We start from the raw sequence: 27,780 nt of genomic DNA, 5'->3' as shown, positions 1-27,780 counted from the left end.
CACCAGAGTCACAACCTCAAACAGACAAAAAGTTATTGACTAAAAAGTTCAAAGTTTTAATCTAAATTTGGACAAGTGTCGGGAAAAGCAAACTATGGTCACAGAAACCATTTCTAGGTCACGGGAGACAAGAGGCTCCAGATCTTCAGGTGGTCCCGCCAGGCCACGCCCTTACGCTCTGATTGGCTACCACGTCTGGGCGGGTCAGAAGCTGGACTGCAGCAGGGTGACTCTCAGAGGCCACGCCCCGTCGTCGGGGGTCAGGGCGGGAGGGGCCGGCCCGGCATCCCAGGTCTCTTCCCAGGAGGCGGGGCCTGCGCCGCGCCCACTACCTCTGGGGGAGAAACCCGTAGAGCAGGAATTGGCTGTTGGAGGAGATCGAGATCTTCGGGGTGAGGACGCCTGGGGCGTGGGATCTGACGGAGGCGGCGGCGCAGGGGGAAGAGGGTCCCCTCGAGAGTCCAAATTTCCACCTGGAGAGGACGGATGGGGAATGAGAATGGCAAACTCAGGAATCCAGAAGTCCAGACACCGCCCTCCGCCGCCAGGCCTTTCCTCTCCAACCTAGGAGTCCGGCCTCTCTGCCCCCTGCTCTCCTAGACTCAGCACTCCTGCGCCCCAGCCCCCTCCTACCTGGAATCTAGCACTCCCAAGCCCTGTCCAGGTCTTCTCTCATCAAGACAAAGGATTCCCAGGAGCCCTCAGACCCCTTCCCATCACGACCTGAGATTCCAGACCTCCGACCCCCCCCATCCCTAAAACCTAGAAGTCCTAAGTCCCCAGCTCATTCTCACCTGTCATCATTCCGCGCCACTGCGATGCCTCAGCGGCCAGGGCTTGAGAGAGGCTGAGGACTCGCTCCCGGTGCCCTTCGGATGTCAACAAATAAGGGGTGGTGTTCCTTGGACTAGAAAGAAAGAGTTTGGGGAAAACTTCAATTAGCCAGTACAGTGAAGGCCACAGTGCCGCGCGTGTCCTTCTGGGAGTTGTAGTCCCTAGCACGTGTCTCTAAAGGATTTGAAACGTAGAGCGACCCTCTTTTTTAGAAGCCCGCGTGCATTGTGGGATTTGTAGTCCAGTTGCCCGAAAATTTCTCCGATTTCCTGACAGCGGGGCGGAGTTTGATATAGAACAAGGAACTGCAGTTCTCCCTGCGAACTAGAGTTTTCTGATTCCCCAAGAACTCAAGCGACTTTAAAAGATTCTACGATCTGTACTTTAGTACTCAAAAGACATTAACAGTAATACTACTCCCCTTTTCTTTTTTATTTCCCTTCGTTGTTGCCTCGATCTCCAATTCCTTACCTGCTCCAGGACCCCGAACTTCGGAGCCATTTCTGGGCTCCTGAGTGTCCCAGGACAGGCTGCAAAGGAATGGGGGCATTAGAATTCCTCACCCTGGAAGTTCCCATGTTCTCATTTTGAGGGTGAAGAGGCTCAGAGGATAAAATTGCCCCAAAGACACTGCTAATTCTTAACTTTACCTGAACTCCTGGGAAAGAGGGAAGAGTTTGGAAAATCACCACCCCCGCAACCACTTCCCCACGCCTTTTTGCATTCTGGTGAGCAGCTTCTTCATATGACTTAGATAAGCCTGAATGATGTGAAATTGATATTTTAAGACAGGACAGGAAAATTAAAGATCAAAGTCTCTCTGTGTGCTTGTTTGGGGCTCCTCCATCTCTAATGTGCAGTGTGCAGCAGGATTACACATTAGCCAGAGCTCCTCAGAGTTGGCAGTGCTTGCTCTGTTCTGAAGACCATTTCTTTTTTCCCTTTCTTCTGACATTACCAATGTAACTTCTTAAAAGAATAGCTTCTTTCACAGTTCTGCAGGGGATCGTAGTAACTTGCTGCTGGCTTTGCATGTGCTTCCCTAGACTATGTATCCTTGGTGAAGCTTAGGTAAGATATCACTATGTTATTTTGCTTCTTTGTTTGTTTTAACTTGTCTGGCTGCATCAAGTCTTAGTTGTGGCACTTGGGATCTTAGTTGCATCACGTGGGATCTTTTGTCACAGTGCATGGGCTTCCCTGAAGGCTCAGTGGTAAGAATCTGCCTGCCAACGCAGGAGATTTACTTGCTCAACAGAGATGTGGGTTCCACCCCTGGGTCAGGAAGATTGCCTGGAAGGCTATAGTCCATGGGGTTGCAAAAGAGTCGTACATGACTCAGCAACTAAACAACAGCAGATTGTGTAGTTGTGGCACACAGGCTTAGTTGCCCAGAAACATGTGGGATCTTAGTTCCCAGACCAGGTATCAAACCCTCGTCCCCTGCATTGCAAGGCAAATTCTTAACCACTGAACTGCCAGGAAAGTCCTGTCAGTATGTCATTTTGATGTTCGATCTTTTGTCTGGAAAACAGATACGAGTGTGCCTCTTGACTTCTAACAGATGGTGAAACAGTTCTCAGAACTTTCTGAGAGTCTCTCTCCCAAGTTCTAATTCTGTTTGGCTCAAATAAAAGTCCCCTTTTTTCTTGTTAACTTGATTTTAATAGAATTTTCATCGACAAGATTCACAGATGAGCCCCCTGTGACGAGGCCAGAAACAGACCCTCCAAATTCACATTCCTTTTGTCATAAATGATTAATGAACTTGTTGCCCCCGAAAAACTAGCTAGACATAGAGATCAATGTTTGATATTCAGCAGACTTGAGATGCCCCCCATTTACAAAAACAGTCACAACCCCAAAATCACCCCACTTTTCTAATTCCTTCCTAGAAGAGTCTTAAGATGAAACTATCCATGGGGAATTCCCTGGTGGTCCCGCAGGCAGGGCTCCGCACTCCCACAGCCAAGTCCTCAAACACGGACTGAACCCAAGCCTAAAATACCACAAGCTGCGCAGTGGCACAGCCCAAAACAAAAAACAAGCGAAAAAACCATCCTGCCCAGACACTCCGATCTTCAGATTGGCAGTGTGATCTCCATGGCAATAGAGTAAATACATTTTTTTTCTTTGCCTTTGACAGCATAGTAACTGAACAGGAAAACTTGGCTTCCAATCCAGCTCTAAAACCCACTCCTCCCAGAGGAGTGAGAATGCTGGTGAGGATAGAGATGTTGCCTCTGGCCCATCCTGTTCTCCACTGATAAGGGAGACAGGATGCTGAATTGAAAACAGGTACAAGTAAACCTGATATAGAGGAAGGAAAAAAATCCCCATTTTACAGAGAGGAAAACTGAGGCTCCAACCAGGAACTGAGAACCCACTGCTGCCTCACTGACCCACCCCTGTTTCCCTCACTTTTTGTTCCACATCAGGCTGGCGTCTGGTTGGGGACAGTGTCCTCCCCAGGGTGAGGAGCCGGGGGGAGGCTGGGCGAGGGAGAGGCCGTCCATACTCTTGATTTCTTCGGATTCTCTCCAACTGCTCCTGAGCACTCATCCGGGGCCGGGCCAGGGGGACCTGGGGAGATGAGAAACATCTAGAGATTCCAACCATGGCCTCTCTTTTCTCTCTTCCCTGAACCTCTCAGCCTCCTCTGTCTTGGGTTTCCCTCAAAGCTCAGTTGGTAAAGAATCCACCTGCAATGCAGGAGACCTTGGTTCGATTCCTGGGTCTGGAAGATCCCCTGGAGAAGGGATAGGCAACCCACTCCAGTATTCTTGGGCTTCCTTTGTGGCTCAGCTGGTAAAGAATCCACCTGCAATGTGGGGAGACCTGGGTTCAATCCCTGGGTTGGGAAGATCTCCTGGAGAAGGGAAAGGCTACCCACTCTAGTATTCTGGCCTGGAGAATTCCTGTGTCTTGCCCTTCCCAATAAGTTCAGCCCTGGATCTCAAGGACTTACTTCTACACCTGGAGCCCAGGCTGTCCCTCTGCTGGATATGCTCAAGTCCTTCCATATCCCACAAGGCTCTCAGGACAAAGGTGTTACAGTTCCTGTGCGACTGGTTGCTACCCATCTGTCTGGCCTCAAGCCCATCAGCTGCCTTATTGGAACCTGTAGTGCCAGCCTGATCAACACCCATTCGTCTCTGGACGTAACAAGTCTCCTGGAAGTAGTAGTTGGGACTCTGGTTTGCTCATGATTTTAAAAAAATAATAAGTCTGGTTTCAATCAGCTTTGAAAACATTAATAAGGATGAGATTTATTGTGTAACTAAGATCATTAAGAAGATCACTTTGGGTTTGCCTGAAGGAGGACTCGACAAGTTCTCTAGTGCTCTCAAAACCAGAGGGAAGAGAGGGAGACACAGGGAGACTGTGGACACAGGGAGACTGTCCTGTGATAATTGTGGTTATCTGCCACAAGCCAGGGAACTTTGTCTGAAGCTTCCAGAAGTATGATACTGATGACACCTTGATCTTGGGCTTAGAGCCTTAGGAACTCAAAACGCAAGAGGATGGGGATGAATGGAAGGAGAACTTGAAACCTGGAATGTTCTCAATCTATCTCCTTTGCAAGGAAGCTTGCTCTGAAGAGAATGCCAAGGGTGTGGCCAGAAAACCATTTGGTAAGAGATCAGGCATGTGATATGTGAGTCCAGTGAACCAGCTCAGCAGAAAAGCTGCCCAGTCAAAACAAAGGAGACAGAGATGGAATAAAATGAAGGAAAGCTGTTGGACATCTGGGATGCTCTGAGCAGGAAAGGGGCCAACAGAGCAGCAAATGTGTGTTATCCTTCAGGAAAGGGGGTAATTTGGACACAGACGTGCACGCAGGGAGAACGCCACGTGACAGGTGAAGTCATGATGCCGCAAGCCGAGGAAGTGATCCTTCCCTAGCGCCTCCAGAAGGCATGCGGCCCTGTGGACACCTAGATTTCAGGCTTCTAGCCTACAGAACTGCAAGACAATACATTTATTGTTTACGCTAAAAACAAAGGGAAGGGGGTGGGGTGGGGAGAGAACTCTTGACTGCAGTGTCCAGTTAGAAAATTCTAGGCAGACAGCTTGGATCTGTTGCTTATTGTAGGACCAACCACTGCAGTTTATTTGCTTTGATTTGATCGATCCTGGGTCACACACCCCCCTGGAAATTGGCCCTATGTTTTTGTTTTTTCCTGTCGAGCCATGGGGCTTGTGGGATCTCTGTTCCCAAGGATCAAATTTGTGCCTCTGCAGTGAAAGCCCAGAATGTTAAACACAGGACCGCCAGGGAGTTCCCTGGCCCTGCATCACCTACTTCTTCACAACAGGCTAGACGCTGACCCGAAAGTCTCCGCCAGGGCCAAAGTGAAACTTTTACATATCCACTTGCTTCAAAGACAGCCCACATGGGCGGATATTTTTAGCCATTTGAAGCCTGCCTGCTTTAAATTCTTCCTGAAGTTGTAACCAGCATCTGCTAGCCATAAGCAGGATTAACTTGTAGCTATGAAAGCCCCACCCACGCCCTCAACAGGCTGCTGCCCTTAGGAAACTCCCCTCTGCTGCTAAGCACATCACCTAGATCCTTAAGTCCCTTCTCCAATCTCTTCTCTCCTGGGAGTCCCCTTGTCCCCGGTCCCTCTCCTCCTGGGCCGTGGCCCCCAGGTAGTAACCTCTGGAGGGTCCCTTGCTGAGAGGGACTTATTCCACAAGCAAACAGGTCAGCCGTGGACCAACTGAAACTCTTTGTGCTACTGCCACCTAGTGGTCATATCTTTTTCCTTGCTCAGTTCTGAAATTCCTGGCTCCCCTTGCACCACTCCTGTACCTAAGCTGCCCACAGGGTTGAGGGAGGAGACATTCCCCCCTCCCCACCTTTTTTTTTTTTTTGGACGCGCGACATCGCATGTGAGGTCTTAGTTCCCGGACCAGGGATTGAACCTGCACCCCTTGGATTGGAAACGCCGGATCTTCACCACTGGTCTTTCACCAGGGAAGTCCCCCAAGATGTTTATCTGGTGCAGCCCCAACCTAATGGCTCAAATGGCAAAGAATCTGCCCGCAATGCGGGAGATGCAGGTTCGATTCCTGGGTCTGTAATATCCCCTGGAGAAGGGAATGGCTGCCCACTCCAGTTTTCTTGCCTGGAAAATTCCATGGACAGAGGAGCCTGGCGGGCTACGGTCCATGCGGTAGCAAAGAGTCGGACACGACTGAACAACTAACACTTTTCAGCAATCCTTAACACACACCACTGAAAATAGTTCTTCTCTTCCTAAGAAAGGCCAGATTGAGTACTTGGTTTCCACCTGATAGTAAGGAAGCAACAGAAAAGCTTTTAAATCTATTCGAATAAGCAATCTTAACTGGCATTCCATCGCCCTAAAAGCCAGCCAATCAGCGCCAGCCCTGCGTTTCCGAAAATCAGCCAATTAGCAACAGACACAAAGCTTCCCCCGTTTATCGTAGAACAACTCAACACTCCAGGCTCCACAAGCCACCCGTGTCCCAACTCTACGCCACATGACATCAGCTCTTCGCTTTGCTCAGATCGGCTCTGTCTTACAAGAGGTCTGTCTTGCTTGTGCTGTGCTAAGTCGCTCAGTCGTATCCAACTCTGCGACTGTAGCCCGTCAGGCTCCTCTGTCCATGGGATTCTCCAGTCAAGAATACTGGAGTGGGTTGCCATGCCCTCCTCCAAGGGATCTTCCCAACCCAGGGATAGAACCCAGGTCTCCTGCATTGCAGGTCGCTTCTTTACCGTCTGAGCCACTAGGGAATAAATTCAGCTTTGTTTCCTATACAAAGCAGCTGCTTTTTCCTTTATCCGCTCCATGCCTTTGCATGCATAGCCTGTTCCCCTTTGGAGTACTGTTTCCTACACAGCCAGAGTTTTTTCATTCATCCAGACACAGCTTATTGTTGTCGTCCTCGTTTAGCCGCTAAGTCATGTCCAACTCTTTTGCTTACCTAACCTTTAAAAGGCTTCCTAATGCTGAGACCCCTAGGAAATAGCTTAACTCTGTTGGATGTGTGTAAGGATTGCATTCATGCCTCTCCCCCATCAGCCTCCAGCATCAGGAATAATTCCTGGCAGGTCCCCCAACACCTTCCACCAGGGCTGGCCTCTAGAAGATCAGAATCTTGAACAAATAAGATAATTTGGGATTTCTTCCTGCACTCGTCAAAGTTTAGGGAGAAAGGGAGAAACAGCAACTCCTCTTGACACTGTACTTGGATTGGTCATCTGCTGATGGTTTAGTGGGCATCAGAATGGTCCTGCCAAGTCCAGCAGCCATACTTTTCCTGCAGGATCTGTTTGCCAGCTTCGGGATGCGGGAAGCCACAGGAAAACAGGGTGCTTTCAATGCAGGGGGTGCCAGTTCAATCTCTAGTTGGGGAACTAAGATCCCAAATGCAACGTGGCACAGCCAAAAAAAAATAACAGCAACAACGAAGTTTTTTAAAAAAACTAGAGATTGTGATGCAGAGATTCACTACACTGGCAAACTCAGAAATGTAGATCCTTGAAAACAGGACGTGGTCTGGGGATCTTGCCTTGTAAGGCCTGGCAGTCAGGAAGGGTCTGAGAAATTCATTGACTTTAACTGAACTACCCTTCAGTTGGAGGATGGCATTCCGAGGTCAGAGCTCTGTGCTCCCAAGAGGCCATGTGCAGTTGTATGGGTTGCTCACTGCCCAAGGGCTGAGCCCTCCATTGATGGCTCCAGGTTCTGCTCACGTAGAAGGGGGTGCCTGTCTCTAATTCACAAAAAGGTATCCTGTAGGCTAATAGAAGCCCTGGCTTTCTAAATCCCCACTTCAGTCTAGACATTTACACCAGCTGTTGTCCTGCTTTGCCATGGATAAATTCTTTGCCATGGATTCCTTCTTCAAGGTCTGTCTGCCTCCAGGAAACCATCCCCAACATGCCCAGGTTGCCTGGGAGCTATCCCCTGAATTCCCCAATGATTTGTTCTTGCAAGACTTTCGATCTTCACTGTGTCACATGGAAACTTTAGTTGCAGCATGGGACGTCTCCTAGTCTGGGCATGCAAACTCTTGGCTGTGGCGTGCAGGATCTAGTTCCCTGACCAGGGATGGAACCTGGGCCCCCTGCATTGGGAGCACGACTCTTAGCCACTGGACCACCAGGGAAGTTCCTGATCCTTGCTCTTTTTACCCAAGGTGATCAGGTAAAACTGGAAGCTCCCACTGGTCCCAGCAATGACTTGCCTGGTGGGCACTGGTTGGGAGACAAAGAAACTGAGGCTGTGGCTTGAGATTCTGAAATGGGAGATTACAGCAATGCTGTTGATGACCTTGGGGCTACAGAGTGGAAACTCCCTACAGACAAAATGATGAAATGAACAGTCAGTTCATTGCTGACCTTCAGGGTTTTGTGTTTATGAGCAACCAAGAGACTCTAACCAGTGTACTCAATTAAAAGGACAGGGCCCAGACAAGACCCTTTATTAGGGAGCTGAAAAGGGAATTCCCAGTGGTTAGGACTTGGCACTTTCACTGCTGTGACCTAGGTCCGTTCCCTGTTTGGGGAAGTAAGCAGCTTGGGGGAAAAACAGATGACACAGCCAGAAACTCTACAGAGGTCACCTGCTTCATCCTCAGGAAGCCCCATCCCTGGTCCTGCCTCTTATGTCCAACTTGATGATGGCACTGCTGGCCCGACCAGTGACCTCTGTCCCCAGAGTCCTCAAGCCACCAAACGTGCATTCACTGCGTGTGAATAGTTAGGTTCTTGGCTTCCTTTGTACTTGGATGTGTGACATGTTTACTAAACCTTTTCCTGAGAAATAAAAAAGTGGCTGATATTATAATTTATTTTTATTCCACTGACTCCTTCACTTAAGTAATTTACTGCTCTGCTTTTAGCTTGACATTTAAATGGTGATGTTATTTATAGCCTTTATCCCATTTCATATGCAGATTCATACATTTTATTAGAGAAATGGTAATGTATTTGATGAAGCATGTGCTCCAGGCAGAGTAGGGCATGGCAACCCGCTCCAGTATTTTAGCCTGGAGAATCTCGTGGACAGAGGAGCCTGGCGAGCTGCAGTCCATGGGGTCACACAGAATCAGAAACGACTGAAGTGACTTAGCACACACACACACACGTTGCTCCAGACACACACAGTACATAGTATAAGCACCAAATTACCAGCCTAGAATCTGCAAAATTTTGCATTTTAAACCTCTGGCAGCTCAGTGGTTAGGACTTGGCGCTCTCGCCGCCCGGGACTGGGGTTCCAACCCTGGTCCTTGAACTAAGAACCAGCAAGCTGGTGGAGATCGGCCAAAACAAAAACAAAAACAAAAATGGCTTCTGAGGTCCCAAGGGTTTTTTAAAAAGTTTGAAAACCCAGTATATCTAGAATCTGACTCCCTCTTGATGTGGCCACTCCTAAGTTAGTGCAAACAACTGTTATCAGTCCCCCTCAAATATCCCACTGGCCCCCGCAACCATGACTCAGGCGGTATCCACACAGTCCACTCCCCCAAGTGGCCGCCAGAGGGTGCCAGTCTCCATTTGTGGAAACTCGTTCCTCTGCTCAGAACTCTCCATGGCTCCAGCTTACCCAGTGTCAAAGTCCTCACGTTGGACCACAAGGCCCGGCACGATCTGCCCCTATTGCCTCTCTGTCCTCATCAGCAACCACTTCCCCTTACTCGGTTACTCGGTTCCAACCACACTGATTTTCTAGCTGCTCCTCCAACACACCAGACTCTTCAGAACCTTTGCAAATACTCTTCCCTTTGCCTCTAACGCTCTTCCACCAGACATCCCCAGGGCTCCTTCCCTGACAGAAGCCTCCCCAGACCAAAACATTTACAACTCCATCCCTTTGCCAAAATTCCAAATCCCCTCCCCAGGCTGTTTTTATTTATTTAGCACTTACATAAAATAATTCACAATTATTTATTATCTACCTCTTCCCACTAGAATGTCAGATTCATGAGAGAAAGATGATTTTTCTCATCTTGCTCACATCTGGGTCCTGAGTGAACTTTCCTGAATGATGAAAATATTCTATATTTTCACTATTCAACAGGGTAGCTGCTGGCCACGTGTATCTCCTGAATACCTGAACTCCTCAAATGAAGGTGAGTTTTTATTTTATTTCATTTAAATTCATTTAAACTTAAATAGCCTCATGTGGCTACTGGCTACCTTATTAGATAGCAAAGAGGGCATTTAATAAATATCTGTTGAATGAATTATTGATGAATGAATGAATGAAGTGCTTGCTCGAAGTCACTGCTTCCAAACTTCAGGGGCATTCATCTAGTTGGACTCTCCACATCAGCTCTGGGTGGTAGACACTGCTATCAGCTCTATTTTGTAGATGAGAAAATGGAGGCAGAGAGGTTTCTTAACCAACCCAAAGTCACACAGGTTAGAAGTGGCAGAGACAAAATTCAGTCCCAGTGCTCTCCACAAATCTCACTCTCTCTGCTCTGGGGTGTGGCTTAGAATGCTCCTCTCCCACATGTTTCCCCAAAAGTAGCGGATCTGTGGTAGGCAAAGGGTTACAACGGACCCAAGGAGATTGGATGGACTGCCTACCTTGGTTCCTGGCTGAGGGGAAGTGGGGCGGCGACCCTCGGGGCTGGAAGCCCGGGAGACCCTTGGAGATCCAATTCCTGGAGGAGCAGAACGGGATGGGTGAGGATGTGGTGAGCATGCGGAATGCCGAGTGAGTCCCTCCCAACCCCATACGCTCACCTGAGCGAGGGCTGGAGAGCTCTCTGTCGCCCCCTGGGGGCCTCCCCCAATCAGCCTCAGGGGACCGGGATGAGCTCAGTTCCAAGGATTCCGTCAGGCTCTGGGGAGGTCAAGAAAGGGGATAATAGATCACTAGGATTACAGTTTTCAAGCACGTAGCAGTACAGAGACTACATAAGTAGTATTAAGATTGAAAACCGGGAACCAGACCTTGTTTTCAGACCTCAGCTCTGCCATTTTGCTTGCTGTGTGACCTTGGGCAAGTTACCTTCCCTCTCTGTGCCACACTTCACCCTTTTGATATGAGGACCGAATGGATACAAGGAAGGTGTTTAGAACAGTGCCTGGCACATAACAAGTCTTTATAACCTGTGAGGGGGGTTTTTTAATTAATGAATTAATTTTGTTTTTTCTGGACCTTTGTGGCTTTGCCTAGACTTTCTCTAGTTGCAGCGAGTGGGGGCTGCTCTCTAGTTGCCATGCATGGGCTTCTCGTGGCTTCTCTTGTCGCAGAGCACAGGCTCTAGATGGCACGGACTTTAGTAGTTGGAGTACTTGGGCTTAGTCACCCAAAAGCATGTAGAATCCTCCCGAACCAGAGATAGAACCCATGTCCCCTGCACTGCCAGATGAATTCCCAACCACTGGACCACCAGGGATTCCCACACTGGTCCACATGTGAGGTTTTATAATGATTATGCCTCTGGCATGGTGTTAACTACTTTACCAGAATTCTCGCATTGAATCCCCTCTGTTCGACTCAGCTATGACTGCAATGACTCCTAGTTCCTGAGGGCTTACTCTATGTCAGGCACTTTCTAGTCACAACGTCTTCTTTCTAAAGAGCCCTGCAGGAGAAGGAAATGGCAACCCACTCCAGTATCCTCGCTCGGGAGTCTGGTGTGCTACGGTCCATGGAGTCACAAAAGGGCTGGACACCGCTTATCGACTACACAACAACAAATGGCAATTCTAGCCAATGTATGAGAATAACAAGTTCTAAGGAATTGGGGGTTGGAGCTGAAACCAAAATCCTATTGTTTACAGATGTGAATGTCTATTTAGAAAAACCAAAATAAACTGCAAGCAAATATTTAAATTAACCCTGCAAGGGAGGGATTAAGATCAGTGGTATCTGGTGAATGTTTAACAAATGCTCTCTGGAAGAAAAGAGCCCTCCTTTGCAGCAGTTTGCCAATTTCCATGGTGTAAATACTCCCACCACAGTCAATTTCAAGCTACCGACACGTCATCACTGAGTGTGGAGTTGAGATGCAGGCAACTGGACCTTGTGAGCTGTTGGCAACTCACCAAGTTGTGTTGTGGGTCCAGCACAGCTCTGGACTATGACCATAATACCAAATAAGGAAATAGAGGACATGTACCTGAGGTTGGCTAGCCGACCAAGGGTGAAAGAGGTGAGTGGGTAGCGGCTTAGGCCAGGGGCAGACAGGACAGGAAACTGGAGGTGGGAAAGATGTGTGTGGCCTCACCTCCCTCTCTGAGGACTCCTCGCCTTGCAGAGCAGGGGATGGGGAGTCAGGCTCAGTGTTGGAAAGTGGCTTCTGGGGGCCCCCCAGACCTGCCAGCGTGTCTTCCACCATCCACAGTTGCTGCTGAGCAGATGCTCTGTCCTGGAGAAAGGAAAGGAATTTGTTACTCAAAGGTGGGAAAATGCAAGGAGGGTTAAAGTCAATAAGCCACGGAAAGGGCCTGAAATTTCCCCATTCTACTGACCCATTACCGTTTATCATAAATATTGTCTTTTTCTGCACTGTTACCTCTGTTGTAAATAGGCGACCATATAAGTAAATATGAGTCTGTTTCTGAATATTCTAGCCCTTTAGTCTGTTTGTCTAAATTTGTGTCAGTACTACACTGCCTTCTTGTTAACTGTAGCTTTAAAGTCAGACACTATCCAGCTGTGTTTGTCCTCGGGCTTTGTTCTTGGAGGCTGCCTTGGCTTACTCTCGGCCTTCTGCACTTCCAGATATGATTTAAAGTCAGCTTGTCAATCTCCACATGTTGTACTGGGACAGCAGATCCCCGCTGGGGAAGTCAATCTGCGGAGACCACACCTTTATACTAGTATATTTCCTATCCATGCACATGGTCCATCTCTCCATTTATATAGGCCTTCTTTAATTTCTCTCAATGACATTTTGTGGCTTTCAGAGAAGATGTCTTGCATATCTTTCATCAGACTTCTTTCAGATAGTTAATTTGTTTATGTTAATTGTAAACACTGCTGCTGCTCCTGCTAAGTCGCTTCAGTCGGGTCCGACTCTGTGCGACCCCATAGATAGAAGCCCACCAGGCTCCCCCATCCCTGGGACTCTCCAGGCAAGAGTACTGGAGTGGGTTGCCATTTCCTTCTCCAATGCATGAAAGTGAAAAGTGAAAGTGAAGTCGCTCAGCCGTGTCCGACTCTTAGCGACGCCATGGACTGCAGCCTACCAGGCTCCTCCGCCCATGGGATTTTCCAGGCAAGAGTACTGGAGTAGCATACAGGAAGATGATTTTTGTGTATTATTCTTGCATTCAGTTACCTTGCTGGATTTGATTATGCTAACAGTTTATCTGGAGATTATTTTGGATTTTCTACATACACAATTTTGTCATCTGTAAGTAAAAACAGCTTTACTTTTTCCTCTTTGGTCCTTATACCTTTGACTTATTTGTTAGACTCACTTGTACTGTTTAGGATCCTTGATACAATACTAACTGGAACTCGCAATAACATACATCCTGGCCTTATTCTGAATATTGGGGGAAAGACTTCAGTATTTCACTGTCGACAACAATGCTTTGTTGTAGGTTTGTTATCGATGCCTAATCAGGTTAAAGAAGTAGTTTATTTCCTACTTTGCTGAGAGATTTTATCATGAAAGGATACTGAAAGTGAAGGTGGCTCAGCCGTGTTCGACTCTTTGCAACCCCATGGGATTCTCCAGGCCAGAATACTGGAGTGGGTAGCCTTTCCCTTCTCTAGGGGATCTTCCCAACCCAGGTATCGAACCGGGGTCTCTTGCATTGCAGGCGGATTCTTTACCAACTGAGCTGTGAGGGAAGCCCCTGAAAGGATATTACATTTTATAACTGTTTTTCCTGCATTTATTGAGATGGCCAAGTGAACTTGGGAGAGCAAGGCAGGGCTCGGGGGCTTGGGGCAGGGGTGTACCTGGGGGGACCCGAGGTGCAGCAGGTACTCAAGGGTCTCTCTCAAGGTGCCCAGCTCCCGCTCCAGGCCGCTGTATGTGTCCCAAACACGCTCTCGCTCCTCAGGTTCCAGAAAAAGAGACACACAGTTAGCATGCCCACCCACCATATCTTTCCCCATTCTATCTTTTCCTAGCTGAGCAGGAGGAAGTGTCCCCTGGGGCTATATGGACTGCAATCCCAAGGGCCTCTTTGCTCAGACTACTGGGAACCCCAGCATCTGTGTGGAACCTGCCATTCCAATGAACAGCTAGTGCAGACAGAACAGCTTTTCCTGAATCTTCTGGATTACCTCTGCACTCCTCTAGGGCGACAGAGTCCACAGATCTAATGAATTCTTGGAACAAAGCCACAAACCTTATGCCCCACTGGGCAGCAGAAACTTCTTTGCCAGTACCAATAATAACAAGAGCAGCTAACATTTATTCGGCACTTACTTAACATTATTTGGCACATTTACTTGACACTGTTCTTAGCTCTCACTTAATTCTTGTGAGGTAGGTACTATCAATGTCTCCATTTTACAGTAACAATAATTACAGCTAACACAAGTAATGCTTACCATATACTAGGCGCATAAGTTAAATATTCTGTGATTCGTTTACATATACTTATGAAATCTTCACAATGGCCGTAAGAAGTAAATATGACTTTTATCATCTCATGTTTACAGAAAAGGCATCTAAGGTCCAGAGAGGTTAAGTAACTTTTCTAAGGTCACACAGCAACTGTGAGTGGGAGCTGAGATTCAAAGCCAGGAAGTCCATATCAAAATCACCCCCCTTAAATGGCTAAATTAAATACTGTTGTTTCTTGGCTGCTTGTGCCTCACCCTGTAGGACTGTCAAGATCATTGGTTTCAAACGGAGGGGGAGTCTCAAGAACTACCCTCCCAAGAGTCTTTGTGGGAAAGTTCCCTTTAGTAACAACTTGGAGAGTCCTGGGGTCTCCTAGGAGGTATGTCCCTTCTCAGATGCTCACCTGGGTCAGGTGACAGAGAGTGGCCCTCACACTGACTAATCGATCCTGCAGGAGGCGCTGGTGCCCCCAAGCCCTCCCAGGAGCTGCGGCTTCCCTGGTTGTTTGGCCCAGCTGTTGTCGGGTCAATTCCAGAGCTGCTTCTAATTGCTCCTGCACCAAGGGAGAAGACGGTTAGACTTCTGAAACCATACCCAGACTCGGGGCAAGAGAAAAGCTGGCTTCTGGTATCCTCTCGTATCCTGGGGGTCAGGATGGGCTAAGGGCAGGTGGAGAGGCCAAGTGTCCCTCCCTCCTCTGTCCCAGAGTCCTGTACCTTCTCCTCCTGCCTCTGATCTATCTCCCCCTGCAGCCTCCTCAGGAGCCGGTCCTGCCCGCACAACTTGGTCAACAGAGTCTGGAGACAGGAGGACAGGAGCTGTTTATGGACCAGACATGGCTCTTCGCCCCGCCCACCCTCCCACCTTCCAAAACATTCTATCCCCAATTCTGCGAATTCAACAGGGTTGCGTCAGGAGTGCTTACATCTGTCTCCAAGCTTTGATGGAAGGTTGAGTCTAGTGGGGGTCCTGGCTGAGGAGAAAAAGAAAAGTTGGGGGTCACATGCCCAAACAAGTCCTCACTGTAGCTCAGTGCTGAGCTGAGCCCTCTTTCTACTGGCTGGCACCCCTTGTCCTTATTAGCTTTGTTCCAAGCTTTAGCAAAGCAAACCTCAGTAGACTAATTGCCAGATTTTTGGCTTTAGGAAGATCCAGTGGGCTTTGCTACCAAATAACTATACAAATACAATAACTGATGGAGAAAATTTAGACAGTTCCTTTGTGATTGAGAATAAAACAAGGATGCGCACTGCCACTGTGACAGTTTACCAGTATTAGAGATCTTGAGAGATGCTGTAGCTTAAGAAGAAAGAAAAGTGTAAGGGTAGGAAGGAGAATGATAAAACCATCATTATTTACAGATGATGCACTCATCTGCCCTGAAAATCAACAGAATGAAAAGATTATTAAAAGAAAAAAAACTTTAAAAATTATTAGAGCAAATAAGAGAATTCAGCAAGGATGCCCGATGGAAAAGGAAGTTACAAACATTATCTCTACATCATCAATAACTAGTAATAGAAAATAATTTAAAAAAAAGAATACACCATTCAAATAACTATAAAAACTATCAGCGTTACCTTAACTAACAGCACACAAATCTCTATGGGAAAACTTTAAGACTCAAATGAAAGATGAAGAAGATGCTTGAGAGTCCCTTGGACTGCAAGATCAAACCAGTCAATCCTAAAGAACTCGATCCTGGATATTCATTGAAAGGACTGATACTGAAGCTGAAGCTCCAATATTTTGGCCACCTGATGCGAAGAGCCGACTCATTAGAAAAGACCCTGATGCTGGGAGAGACGTGAAGGCAGGAGGAGAAGGGGATGACAGAGGATGAGATGGTTGGATGGCACCACTGACTCAACAGACATGAGTATGAGCAAACTCCGGGAGTTGAAGGACAGGGAAGCCTGGCGTGCTGCAGTCCATGGGGCCACAAAGAGTTGGACATGGCTGAGCGACAGAACAACAAGAAGATTGTGTGAATGGTGGAGAGATATTCTGTATACATATGTCACTGAGTTTTCAGGAGCCCTAGGAAACTAACATAGCACCTATGCAGGCACCTTGAAATGCTCAGCCTTCTCTAGGCACACTAGTCAATGAGATGACATTCACTATAGCAAAGAAAGCATGGGAGGGGGCTTTGGCAGATTCAAGGTGCCCCAGGATACCTACCAATAAAACCATGGAAGCCCGGGTCCCAGGAGGCCTTGGAGGGAGCTGGAGATATGTGGAGGTTCCAGAGTGGGCCTGGGAGGAATATTCAAATAGAGATGTTTAGAAATTGGCATGTCTTAATAACAGATATAGAAAGGATGTGTCTGGCATTGAAGTGCCATAGGAGACTCCCTGAGGTTCAGAACTGGGCCCCCGGAACTTCAACTATCTTTTCTCCAGCTGTGTGCCACAGTGGGGACACGCAGGATGATAATAAATGAACAGCCTGCAAAACAGTCCCAGGGACCAATGAAAGTTGCAGTCTACTCTTACTCTCACATTTGTGGTTAGCTGTGGGTTTTCTGGGCTGCAGTCCCGTGATGCTCAGAGAAAACAGCAGGTGACCAACTTGGAAAGAGAAAACTGGACACACGAGGCAGAGGCAACGCACACTGCTGTCACAGTAATGTATCAGAGGAGCATATTCTGGACTATTCTACAATGTTTAAGGGGTAATTGCCAAAGACCAGCCTGAAGACAGCCCTGAGAACTGACAGGCAATAAAGTTCACTCTCCCTTTCACATCTGAACCCAGCTGCAATTATGCTGAACTACAATCTCCATGATACCCAGGGGCCAACGGCTTAGAGACTGGCCTGGAAAGGCACCCCCCGGCCATATGGGCGTTGTAGTCCCTCTCCCTGCCATCTCTGCTCACCGGTGTTCTGGCCTCTTGACTCCAGTGCTGAGGACTCCTGGGGGGCCTTCCTCCTCTAGCCTCAGAAGAGGGTCCTCGGCGGGGAGTGGGAGGCCTAGAGAGGGTCTGGCGCTGGAGGCCCCAATCCAGGGGAGGCCGGACATCGATGCGACTCAGAGGGGTATGGGGTCTAGCAGAAGGTGCTGTGTCTCCGGAGGAGGGCGGAGGTCTGCGTGCAGGAGCAGAACGGGGCCGGGGGAGGCTCAGAGGCGAGGGAGGACGAGAGAGGGGTGTGAAAAGGCTGTGGAGAGGAGAGAAAAGGCGAACTGCGTCAACAAGAGCTCCCTCATCCCTCCATCCATCGAGTCAGCCTCAAAGACGTGTCTCCCTTCAGTGTGTCTCCTTGTCCCTCTGGAGCAGAACCCTCCTCTCATAGCCCGATCCCGAATAATTTCCCTCTTTGTGACATCCCCTCCTTAGGACTCCTCAGCAGACTCTGACCCCGCAGGCGTCCAGCAAGTCACACACACCTTCGAGAAAGCGCTAAGCCACGCCCCTAACCAGTCCCAACCCTGCCCTTCGGCCGCGCCCTCAGAATGCCCTCGGAAGCTCAGCCCTATAGAACCTTCTCATCCCAGACTCCTTCCTCCAACTCACTCTGGGCTCCTCGTCCTCCGAATTCGGGGTCCAGATTGCAGATCAGCCGTGGGGCTGGGAGTGAGCAGCCCGGGTCGGCCACGACCTCTGGAGAGCCGCGCCACCTCTGGTGATTCTGAGCCGCGCCCCTCTTCCACACCCCTGTTCACTTCTGGAGGACCACCGGGGCCGCCTGGGCCCTCCCCAGTCTGGGGCCGTGCAGATGACCTAGGCTGCCCACTAACGAATGGACACAGAAAAAAGACATCACTCCTTTGAATCTTATAACAGCCCTTATTCTCATTTCACCGACAAGGACACAGGAATCTACAAAGAAAAAAAAGGGAGGTAGTGCACTATCAACCGTTGTCCCCATTTTGCAGATGCGGAAACTGAGGCCTGAGTAGTATCTCGTGCAACGCCACAAGGTCCATCCAGGTCGCTGGGACCAAACTATGCATCTCCAGACCGAACAATGGGGCAAGTAGACAGAGACAGCCTAGAGCCTTTCCTTTTTTCAATCTGACATTGTTTAGGTGGCAGCCTCACGGGGTGGAGATTTCTGGGGGAGCAGTATCGATGGACATGGAATAGAAGCGGACATGGAAAAACAGGACTGCTTCCAAATTGAGAAAGGAGTACGTCAAGGCTGTGTATATTGTCTGCCTGCTTATTTAACTTATATTGCAGAGTACATCATGCTTCGGAATGCCAGGCTGGATGAAGCACAAGCTGGAATCAAGATTGCCAGGAGAAATATCAATAACCTCAGATACACAGATGACCCCACCCTTGTGACAGAAAGTGAAGAACTAAAGAGCCTCTGGATGAAAGTGAAAGAGGAGAGTGAAAAAGTTGGCTTAAAACTCAACATTCAAAAAACTAAGATCATGGCATCTGGTCCCATCAGTTCATGGCAAATAGATGGGGAAACAATGGAAACAGTGAAGAGACTTTAGTTTGGGGGGCTCCAAAATCACTGCAGACGTTGACTGCAGCCATGAAATTAAAAGACACTTGCTCCTTGGAAGAAAAGCTATGACCAACTTAGACAGCATATTAAAAAGCAGAGACATTACTTTGCCGACAAAGATCCATCTAGTCAAAGCTGTAGTTTTTCCAATAGTCATGTATGGATGTGAGAGCTGGACCATAAAGAAAGCTGAGAACCAAAGAATTGATGCTTTTGAACTGTGCTGTTGGAGAAGACTCTTGAGAGTCCCTTGGACTGCAAGGAGATCAAACCAGTCAATCCAAAGAAAATCAGTCCTGAATATTCATTTGAAGGACTGATGCTGAAGCTGAAACTCCAATACTTTGGCCACCTGATGAGAAGAACTGACTCACTGGAAAAGACTGATGCTGGGAGAGATTGAAGGCGGGAGGAGAAGGGGAAGACAGAGGATGAGATGGTTGGATGGCATCACCGACTCCATGGACATGAGTGTGAGCAAGCTTCGGGAGTTGGTGATAGACAGGGAACCCTGGCGTGCTGCAGTCCATGGGGTCGCAAAAAGTGGGACAGGACTGAGCGACTAAACTGAACTGAACTGAATATTGATGGACAAAGTGGTCGGCGGAGCCTACAGAGAGATACTTTTTGCCGATTGGAGATGGTTTCCTGGAGGTGGGACCTGAAGGGCGGAGTCGCCTTAGCTAGAAGACTCGTGATTGGACACTGAAGGTGTCAGGGTCTCAAGGGGAGGAGTTTGGGATGATTAGCCGGGCCCAGATTGGAGGTATAGGTTCAGGGGCGTGGCCTAGACTTACACTCACCAATCGTCCCCCTCCGCGCGAGAGGCCCGTCCCAGCGCGCGTAACCAGCCCCGCAGGTCCTCTAGCGTGTCAGCAGCCAGAACGTAGGTCCTCATGCCTGGGTGCTCTGCCTGCGAGAAGAGAGAGCTGGGGGACTGGGACATCGGGACCTCTAAAAAGAAGGATGCCATGGACCCTGGTAAAAGTCTTTTATCTCCAATACTGGATGCTGCATGCCTGCCCCCACTGCCCAGTGCCTTAGTTCCCACTGGGGAAGGGACTCACGGTGAAGGTGAAGCGCCGCCCTCGGGGAGCTCCTGGCCCATCTGGCCTGATACTGTAGCTGGGCAGCAGGACGCTTCCCAGGACGCTCTCCTCGCGGCTGTCTGCAAAAGAGAGGCTGGTATAACGGATCACACAGAGACCTGGAGGCCCAGAGACTCGAGGAAAGGGAGACCGGGGGGGGGGGCCGCCCACCCATGCCAGCTGGGGCACTGACCCTTGTAATAGAAGAGGCAATGGCCAGAGAGGACGAACCAGCGGCGTTTCCAGAGCCGGAGCCCGGAGCTGTCCTGGGGAGACAGAGTGGAAGTAGAGAGGGGCGGGAAAAAGGTGGAGATAGCGACACTTGGAAGCAAAGACCCACAGAAAGGGGAGGAGAAGAGAGACATATTAGATGTAACAGATTCAGGTGGAGAACTGGAAACCAGTGGGTTGCAGCTGAGGGGACATAGATTTTAGACACAGCGGGACCTGAGTATGACTCCTAACCCCAGCACTTTCACACTGTGCCTTTAAGCAAGTCATTTCTCCACTAGGAACCTCATGGTTTCTCATCTGTCATTCGGGGATTGAGAAATTACAGGAAGACTGGGACAGAAAGATACTTCACCACACACTGGCAGCAGCTTTCTGTAGGATAACTTGGCCCATTTAATATGGCATGTGAGACACAGAGAGGTCAGGAAGGTGATGCTGAGCCATACCCTGCGTCTCCCCATTTCCTCTGCCAGAACTAATCCATCTCCAACCATGTGCTCCTCTTCTCTTCCATCCCTTCCCACAGGAGCAGCATGATCTTTTAAAAAGGTATTTATTTTTACTTATTTGGTTGTGCCAGGTCTTAATTCCAACCTTCTTGATCATCCTGGCATGTGGGATTTTTAGTTGTGGGGTGTAGGATCTAGTTCTCAGTTCAGGGATGGAACCTGGGCCCCCAAATTGGGAGTGAGGCGTCTTAGCCACTGGACCACCAGGCAAGTCCCCACTCATGATTTCTTAAAATTATAAATCAGATCATGTGAGTCCCCTGCTCAAAACAGAGATGACTGTCACACTTAGAATACATCTCAAATTCCTTACCCTAACTTGCTGCCTTACAAGGCATCTCCAACTCTGGTACACATAAGAATCAGCAGCTGGGCTTATTAAAACACAGACCCCTGGTTCCCTCCGCCAGCGTTCTCCACTCATTAGATCTGGGGTGGGAGCTGACAATTTGCATTTCTAGAAAGTCCCCAGGTGATGCTGACACTGCTGGTCTGGGACCACTCTTAGAGAACCCTTCCTTGCCACCTTTCGCTCCTCCTTCTCTCACCTTAGCTCCCACCAAACACCAAATTTTTGCCTGCTGCAGGGTCCTTTGCTTTCAGAGTCCCTCTGTTCCCCAGATCTTAACACAGTGGGATCCTTCTTGACATATAATTCTCAGCTCAAATGTCATCTCCCCAGAGACACCTTCCCTGACCAACAGTCAAATGTAGCTCTCATCCTTCAGCCACCTTCCAGCACATTTTCCTATGTTATTTCCTCCTGCTCAGTCACTAGGTCGTGTCCAACTCTTTGCAACCCCATGGACTGTGGCCCACCAGGCTCCTCTGACCATGGGATTTCCCAGGTAAGAATACAGGAGTAGATTGCCATTTCCTTCTCCCGGGATCTTCCCAACCTAGGGATCAAATCTGCATCTCCTGCATTGGCAGGTGGGTTCTTTACCACTGAGCCACTGGGGAAGCCTGTGTTATTTCTTCACAGCGCTTCATTTCCCACCATCTGAAATCATTGAATCCATTTTTATATACATTAATTTATTATTCATCCCTGCCATCTTGGATGTAGCTAGATACTTGTTTGTTTTATTTACATGATATGTGCCCCAGGGCTTGGCACAGGGTAAACGTTCAAGAAGTAGTTATGGCAGGAATGAATGAGTTGACGGAATAAGGCAGGGATCGGGAAAAAACATATTTGGAGACTTGGAAGGAGAGAAATGGTGGACAGCCAAAGGCACAGCCTCTGACATCACTTGGAGGGTCCTTTCCCTTCTGTCACTCACTCTACCTGTTTATGAAGCCAGCCTCGGATGTGCACAGGGAGGTTGGGGTCCCTTCTGAGCGCATTGCCCCGCTTGCCGAAGGTGTGCACCTTGCTCACTGCCCGGGTGGACTTCTGAGGAGACAAGGAGGACAGAAGTGAACGTGGACTTGGGATGGGCTTGGGAAAGCATGCAGTGGGACCCAGGCAACCCAAGGCCCTCGCTCAGCTGTCTTTAGAAACCTGGTCAAGGAGGGAGCTGAGTTTGGGCATTAGAATTGTATGTGCACAGTGCAGAGTTAAGAGACACTTTCCATGGGTGGAGAGAGGTGTCTGGAGTCAAGGAAAAGGCCATTGACCACTAGGGAGGGACTTTGGGACTAAAGGGTCCATTGCCAAGGAGAGCCTGCCCTTAGCCACCAAAGCCATCTGAACCAGCAATATGGCTGGGTCCCTGGTGATGGGTCAGCTGGAATCAAAGGACACCTTTGATTTGCCAGGGAATGGAATTCCATAGTGACCACATCCAGGGTGGTGGTGCGAGCTCCAAATCCCTCCATTCCGAGAGATGCCACCCCCCCCCAACCCCGTCCCCACGGATATCCCAGGCCAGATTCCCAAAGGATGCCTTTCCTTGGCAATGGCGCTGATGAAGGTCAGAATCAAATCTACAGAATCTGAACTTGGGAAGCTGGAAATGAGTGAGGGGAGGGGCTGGAGGACAAGAAAATGAATGTCACTGCTGAACTTTGGTCTGGGAAGAAGATTTGGGCGGCAAGTATCTCGGGCTGCATGAAGCCTTATGGTCAGAGAAAGGTCTTTCCTTTATCAGATTTCAGAACTGGGGAGATGGCATGGCTAGAGACAGGATTTCTTAGTCCCTAATAAGAGTAGACACTGAGTTCCTGGCTGGGGAGGGGGGAGGTCACGGCTGGGGAGTGGCCTGATCCTAGCAACCAGAGTCAAGCAGGGTTGTTAGTCTGGCTTCAAATTAGGAAAATACTGCGGGGTGGGGACAGCTGGGAGTGCCTCTGAATTCCTAGCTTTGGCGGGTGGGCAATTTGGGACTTTGCTAGGTCTGGCAGACCCCGTTGCTAAAGATCCTTGCTCTTGACAACCGGAGTCCCTTGGGTGGCGCCAAAAGCAGGGCTTGGAAACAGGAGGATCGGGGAGCCCAGAGCACCCCCCGGCTCCTCCCCAGCCCCACCAAGAAGTCGAACCTTGGTGCTCAGGCCGCCGAGCGAGGAGATGGTCGAGGCGCTGCTGGCTAGGCTGAGGCTGCTCCGAGGTCTGCCGTCCTCCATTGGGGGCTTGGGGAGAGAAAAAAGGGAGCTGTGTGAGCCTCTCTCTGCAGATGACCCGGGTGGGGACAGAGACAGGGTCAGGGGCTTGCAGGTCGGAGGAGGCTGAGGAGAAAGAGCCTGTTGTTTGAAGCCTGGGGGTGCTGGGGGAGGCCCCGGCCTGGGACCGCATACCAAGAGTGATGCCAAGAGAGGTGGGCGGCCCTGGCAGCTGTGGGGATGGGGGGGAGTCATCTGTAGCCCGGGACAGAGAATAGGGGCCCCTTTATTCTTGCCCCCCTGCCCTCTGGCCAGGAATTTGACCCTCTCTGTGCTCAGGAACCCTTCATTCCCTGACTCTTTCCAGGGCTACCCCCGCCCCCGCAGCTACCTGTCTCCTGCCCTTCCTCCCACATACACCCCTAAAACATCCCTGCCAAGTCCCGGGACACCAGGAATGTGCACTCTGGCAGCTCCTCGCAGCCCAGCCAGGGGACTTACCAGCTCTGGGGTCCGGAGGGCAGAGAGCACACGAGGGCAGGGTGGGTGCTGGGACACCCAGCCCCAGTCCCCCTCCTCGGCCGCCTCTCAGGGGCGGCCTCTCATAGCCCTCCGCTCTCACCTGCTCATCCACACCCTTTTTGTCTCTTTGTCTCTGATGGTGTCTCTTCCTCAGACGATCTCTCTTCCTCTTACCCTGTCTCTCTCTCCAGTCTCACCTTCTGTCTCCGCGTCTCTGGCTCTCGAATCTCTTGTCTCTCAGTCTCTCCCTCACTCCTTCTCCTCTGCAGCACCCCCACCCCGCATACCACTTTCTCTCCCAGTCTTTCTTGTTTCTGTTCAGTTCTTTCTCTGGGACTCACGGAGTTCTCGTCTTTAAGTCTCCATCCCCTTTTCTCTCTCTCTCTCCCTCCCTGGCTCGCCCCGTCTCTCCCTCTCCCTTACAATCTCTTTCTCTTTCTCTCCGTGGCCCTCCACGACCGCTGTTTCCTCCTCTCCCGGATTCCCCTTCTCACTTTCTCTCTTCCTCGCTCGCCCAGTTTCTCTTTCCTCTCTGCGGGTCCTTCCCTCCCTCTGCCAGCCGCCCACGCGTCTGTCTCCCCTCCCAATCCCAGCTGACCCCGCCCCTCTTGGCCTCCCCACCGCTGCCTGACCTCTGGCTCAGCTGCCCCCGCAGCCGAGGGGAGGGGTTGGGGGCGACGTCCAGCCCCCTCCCCGACCGCTAGATCCCTGCTGGACTGGAACCTGGGCCACCGGGGTCCCATAAAAGCTGAAGCTAGGATTCCTAAATATTTGGCGAGTTGGAACTGGGCCTGGACTCCAGGGCCTCAGTGGATTGGTCGCTGTCAGGGGTCGGGGTCACTAGTGCGCCCTGAGTGGAGATCACTAGGATCTTGGAAGGCGCGGGGGCTCAGACTCCTGGACACCTGGAAAGGTGTGAGCTAGGATTCAGGACTGCTGGGCTGTGAATGGAGCTGGGATCTGGAAGAGTGGCTTTAAGTGGACGGGTCCAAGTGTGCCAGTGACGAGGAGTGGCCCAGATTCCTGAGCGAGCAGGGTATCAAGTGGCCAGGGTCAATGTCCACCTCGGATTCACGCGAGAATTCCGTTCTACACTAAGGATGACCCCTTCAGGAGGGAGACTTGAGTCCTGGGCATATTTTGAAGAACAGGATTAAGGGGTGGGGCGGGAGGGATGGGGGTGAGTAGCGGAGAGGCGGTGCGGGGGAGCACTGGGACTGTGTTCCTGGGCCTGGAATTTGTGGCAGAAGACCCCCCGACTCCCATGAGGTTCCGTTGGTGCTACATAGCCAGAATTTCAGTTTGTGTAAGCAGAGGTTTTTTGTTTTGTTTTGATAAATTTGAAGCAGGTGAAACCTACGAGTGGAGACTTGTGCCCGAGACAGGGAAGGCATGTGAATTTTTGGTTAAGTATCCCCTAACCACGGTAAAGAATCTTCCTGCAATGCAGGAGACCTGAGTTCGAGCCCTGGGTCGGGAAAATCCCCTGGAGAAGGGAATGGCTATCCACTTCAGTATTCTTGCCTGGAGAATTCCAGGGACAGAGGAGCCTGACAGGCTAGTCCATGGGGTCGCAAAGAATCGGGCACAACTCAGCGACTAACACCTTCACTTTCACCACGTATTTGTTGAGTACTTACTACGTGCCATGCAGTGAGCAAAGCAAAGTGCCTGCCTTCAGGGGGCTTACACATTCTGTCTCTTTGGCAATGAATCTAGACTCTGCTGTGACCGCCTTGGGCAAGTGATTTCATTCCTAAGCCTCAGTTTCCCCATCTATGATATGGGAACAATAATACTCTCCCACACCAGGTAGGAAGTCGAACAGATGGAAAGTGGGAGACTCTAGACTGGGGCCTGGTTTTAAGTTAGAGGCGAGGCATTTGCCTGGAACAAGGGTTAACCGAGCTCGCTTTCTGCTTGAGCAGTTCACGCACTTGAGTGACAGCTCGCTCGCTTGGGGCGTGGCCACTCTTGGAAACACCGCCGCCGCGTGATGTCACAAAGCGCGGAATCTCCGCGAGAAGTCCAACCTTGTTTTCCGTTCCCTTCCCTCACGTTTACGTTTCGAAACCCCGCCTCCCCTCTGACGTCTGCACGTCCGGCTGCCTTGGTCCATAAATGCGCTGACGGTAGCGTCACCTCTTCGCGAAGTTTCCGGCGTGGATTTATTTGTATGTTTCTCTGGACGATAGTACGCCTCTTTGTCGCGACAGTGCTTGCAGCAGCCGGTAACAACTTGAGTCCTCGAGCCCGACGCCGGAGGGCGAGATGAACGCGCTGACCTCCCGAGCCGTCCGAACCTGCGAACGCTTGTGGCAACCTCAGCCGGCGCTCCTGCCTCCGGGTTGACGCGCAGTCCAGAGCTGGTGAGTTGAGGGGATCGGATCACCTAGGTCCCCAGGGGTTCGGGGCTGGGACCGGACTCCTGGCCGGTTAGGAGGCGGGCGCTCAGACTTCTGAATTCCGGTGGGTACTAAGGAAGGCCTGGAAACCTGAGGGGTTCTGGAGGGGTGGGAGGAACCCCAGGGCTCCGACTTAGGAAGCAGAAAGAATTGGGAACTTGAGAATCCTGAGGCAGACGGAGGAGGGGTCCGGGAGCCAGACTCTTGGGTCCCCAGAGAAGTAACCATCCAGGGATCGGAATTTTTGTTTCCAAGGCGGGGGTGGGTGATGGGAGCTAATTTGTCAGTCCTCAGGAGTTGAGAGAAGCAAGGACTAGGACTTTGTCCCCAAGAGAAGTAAGTAGAGGACCCGCGTTTTGGCTTCCTGGGACCAGGACTTATGGGTTTGGGAGCAGATGGGGCTGGGGGCTTGTTGGACTCAGGGAAGGAGAGAACTGGGGACTCCTAGTTTTTGAGAGAAGAGGTGGGGAAACAAAGGTCAGAGATGGGAGTGGCTGGGATCGGAAAGGAATGTGGGGCGTGAACTCTTACATTGCTGTTTGTGTTACTATTTCCGTTGCTATGACTCAAGGTCATCCTCTGATGCCATTCCCTAAATGGCTTCTAAACCTGACCCCCCCTTTTCCCCTCCTCTTTCCCCAGCCCAGACAGATGGCTCCAGGGCAAATACCCCATCAGCCTGCCCCCTGGAGAGGTACCCACCACTTCTTCCTCCTGTCCCCACTGATGGGCCTTCTCAACCGGGCCTGGAGCCTCCTGAGGGGCCCAGGACCTCCAGAGCCCTGGCTAGTGGAAGCAGTAATCGAAGCAGATCAGGGAGGAGCTGGCCTGGAGGATGAAGCAGAGGCTTCTCTGGCCACCTGCCATGCCCCCTGGGGCAGGCACCCTCAAGAGGAGACTGAAGACAGTGGAGCAGCTGAGGAGGACGCAGAAGCCTCCCCGGGGGCCTGCCCTGACCTGGAAGCCAAGCATTCTCTTCTGGAAGTCTGGGGACTTTCAGATGATGATGATGAAAAGTACAGGGGGGAAGAAGCAACTGGTGTCCCTAGAGAGCGGGAAGAATTTATGGATGGCCAGCCTGCTCCCCTGCCCCTCAGCCTTCCGGTAAGACCTCTGCCAGACCTTCTTGGGGAGAAGGAATCTAAGGAAGAAGCGATTACTGGAGGTAACGAAGTGACCCGGTTCTCTTTTCCTCTGTCACACTGGGAGTGTTGCCCAGGAGAGGAGGAGGATGGAGAAGCTGTTAGGGTGTGCGGCCCGGTGAATGGAGCCACAGAAGAAAGAACAGAGGCTGAAGCAGCCACGAAAACCTCCATGTACCCCTCATCTGTAGGCTCCTACCTCAGGGCCTGGGAATGTTGTTCGGGAGAGGAGCCTGAGGAGGAAGAGAAGGACAAACAGGCTGGGAAAGGAGATGCTGACCCAGGGCCACACTCCACAAGTCTAGCCCAGAGGCCCTCCCTCAGAACCTGGCAGCATCCATCCAGTGCGATCACAGAGGAGGAGGACCGTGATTCAGAGGAAATGGGGGCTTCCTCTTCCGTCCCACCCACAAGTGCCTTCCTGAGCGCCTGGGTGTATCGACCAGAAGAAGACACGGAGGAGGAGGAGGACTGTGATTCAGAAGCAACTGAAG

At 50.5% G+C, this 27,780-nt stretch overlaps 2 protein-coding genes across 5 annotated transcripts in view; one reads left to right on the top strand and one right to left on the bottom strand.

Annotated features, from left to right (window-relative positions):
- Window positions 1-32: 32 nt before the first annotated feature.
- Window positions 33-24,339, bottom strand: PLEKHA4 (pleckstrin homology domain containing A4). Of its 4 annotated transcripts, none has more exons than XM_040252326.1 (21): window positions 23,840-24,339; window positions 23,719-23,723; window positions 23,158-23,247; window positions 21,965-22,072; window positions 20,124-20,196; window positions 19,910-20,010; window positions 19,646-19,755; window positions 17,891-18,109; window positions 17,255-17,534; window positions 16,555-16,629; window positions 15,296-15,343; window positions 15,087-15,167; window positions 14,774-14,923; window positions 13,755-13,853; window positions 12,067-12,207; window positions 10,574-10,673; window positions 10,415-10,491; window positions 3,256-3,417; window positions 1,306-1,364; window positions 795-907; window positions 33-473 (listed from the first exon to the last, which is right to left on the bottom strand). In XM_040252326.1, exons 3-21 carry the CDS (start codon window positions 23,239-23,241, stop codon window positions 205-207), a joined length of 2,349 nt encoding a protein of 782 aa, XP_040108260.1. In that variant the 5' UTR covers window positions 23,242-23,247; window positions 23,719-23,723; window positions 23,840-24,339; the 3' UTR covers window positions 33-204. The 4 variants fall into 4 exon arrangements, with proteins under 4 accessions (XP_040108260.1, XP_040108262.1, XP_040108261.1 ...); XM_040252328.1 differs by having other exon boundaries at window positions 24,163-24,339; XM_040252327.1 differs by lacking the exon at window positions 23,719-23,723 and having other exon boundaries at window positions 24,163-24,339.
- A 1,493-nt stretch (window positions 24,340-25,832) lies between these two features.
- The window catches only part of PPP1R15A (protein phosphatase 1 regulatory subunit 15A), a 3,225-nt gene continuing 1,277 nt past the window's right edge, over window positions 25,833-27,780 (top strand). The window contains 3 exon segments of the mRNA XM_040252331.1: window positions 25,833-26,108; window positions 26,787-27,777; window position 27,780. The exon segment at window position 27,780 is cut by the window's right edge and continues 373 nt beyond it. Of these exon segments, the coding sequence (XP_040108265.1) occupies window positions 26,796-27,777; window position 27,780 (983 nt within the window). The 5' untranslated portion in view covers window positions 25,833-26,108; window positions 26,787-26,795.

This window comes from Oryx dammah, unplaced genomic scaffold (assembly GCF_014754425.2).
Source record: "Oryx dammah isolate SB20612 unplaced genomic scaffold, SCBI_Odam_1.1 HiC_scaffold_13, whole genome shotgun sequence".
In the NCBI taxonomy this organism is placed as follows: domain Eukaryota; kingdom Metazoa; phylum Chordata; class Mammalia; order Artiodactyla; family Bovidae; genus Oryx; species Oryx dammah.
Note: the sequence above shows the minus strand (reverse complement) of the source record. Positions and strands in the feature narration are given on the sequence as shown.

Excerpts from the sequence above, each read along its gene's own strand:
- PLEKHA4 (XM_040252326.1), bottom strand. The coding sequence starts at position 23,241 with ATGGAGGACGGCAGACCTCGGAGCAGCCTCAGCCTAGCCAGCAGCGCC. Across the intron at positions 22,073-23,157 it reads TCGGCGGCCTGAGCACCAAG|AAGTCCACCCGGGCAGTGAG; the intron begins GTTCGACTTCTT and ends TTGTCTCCTCAG. Across the intron at positions 474-794 it reads GTGGCGCGGAATGATGACAG|GTGGAAATTTGGACTCTCGA; the intron begins GTGAGAATGAGC and ends CGTCCTCTCCAG.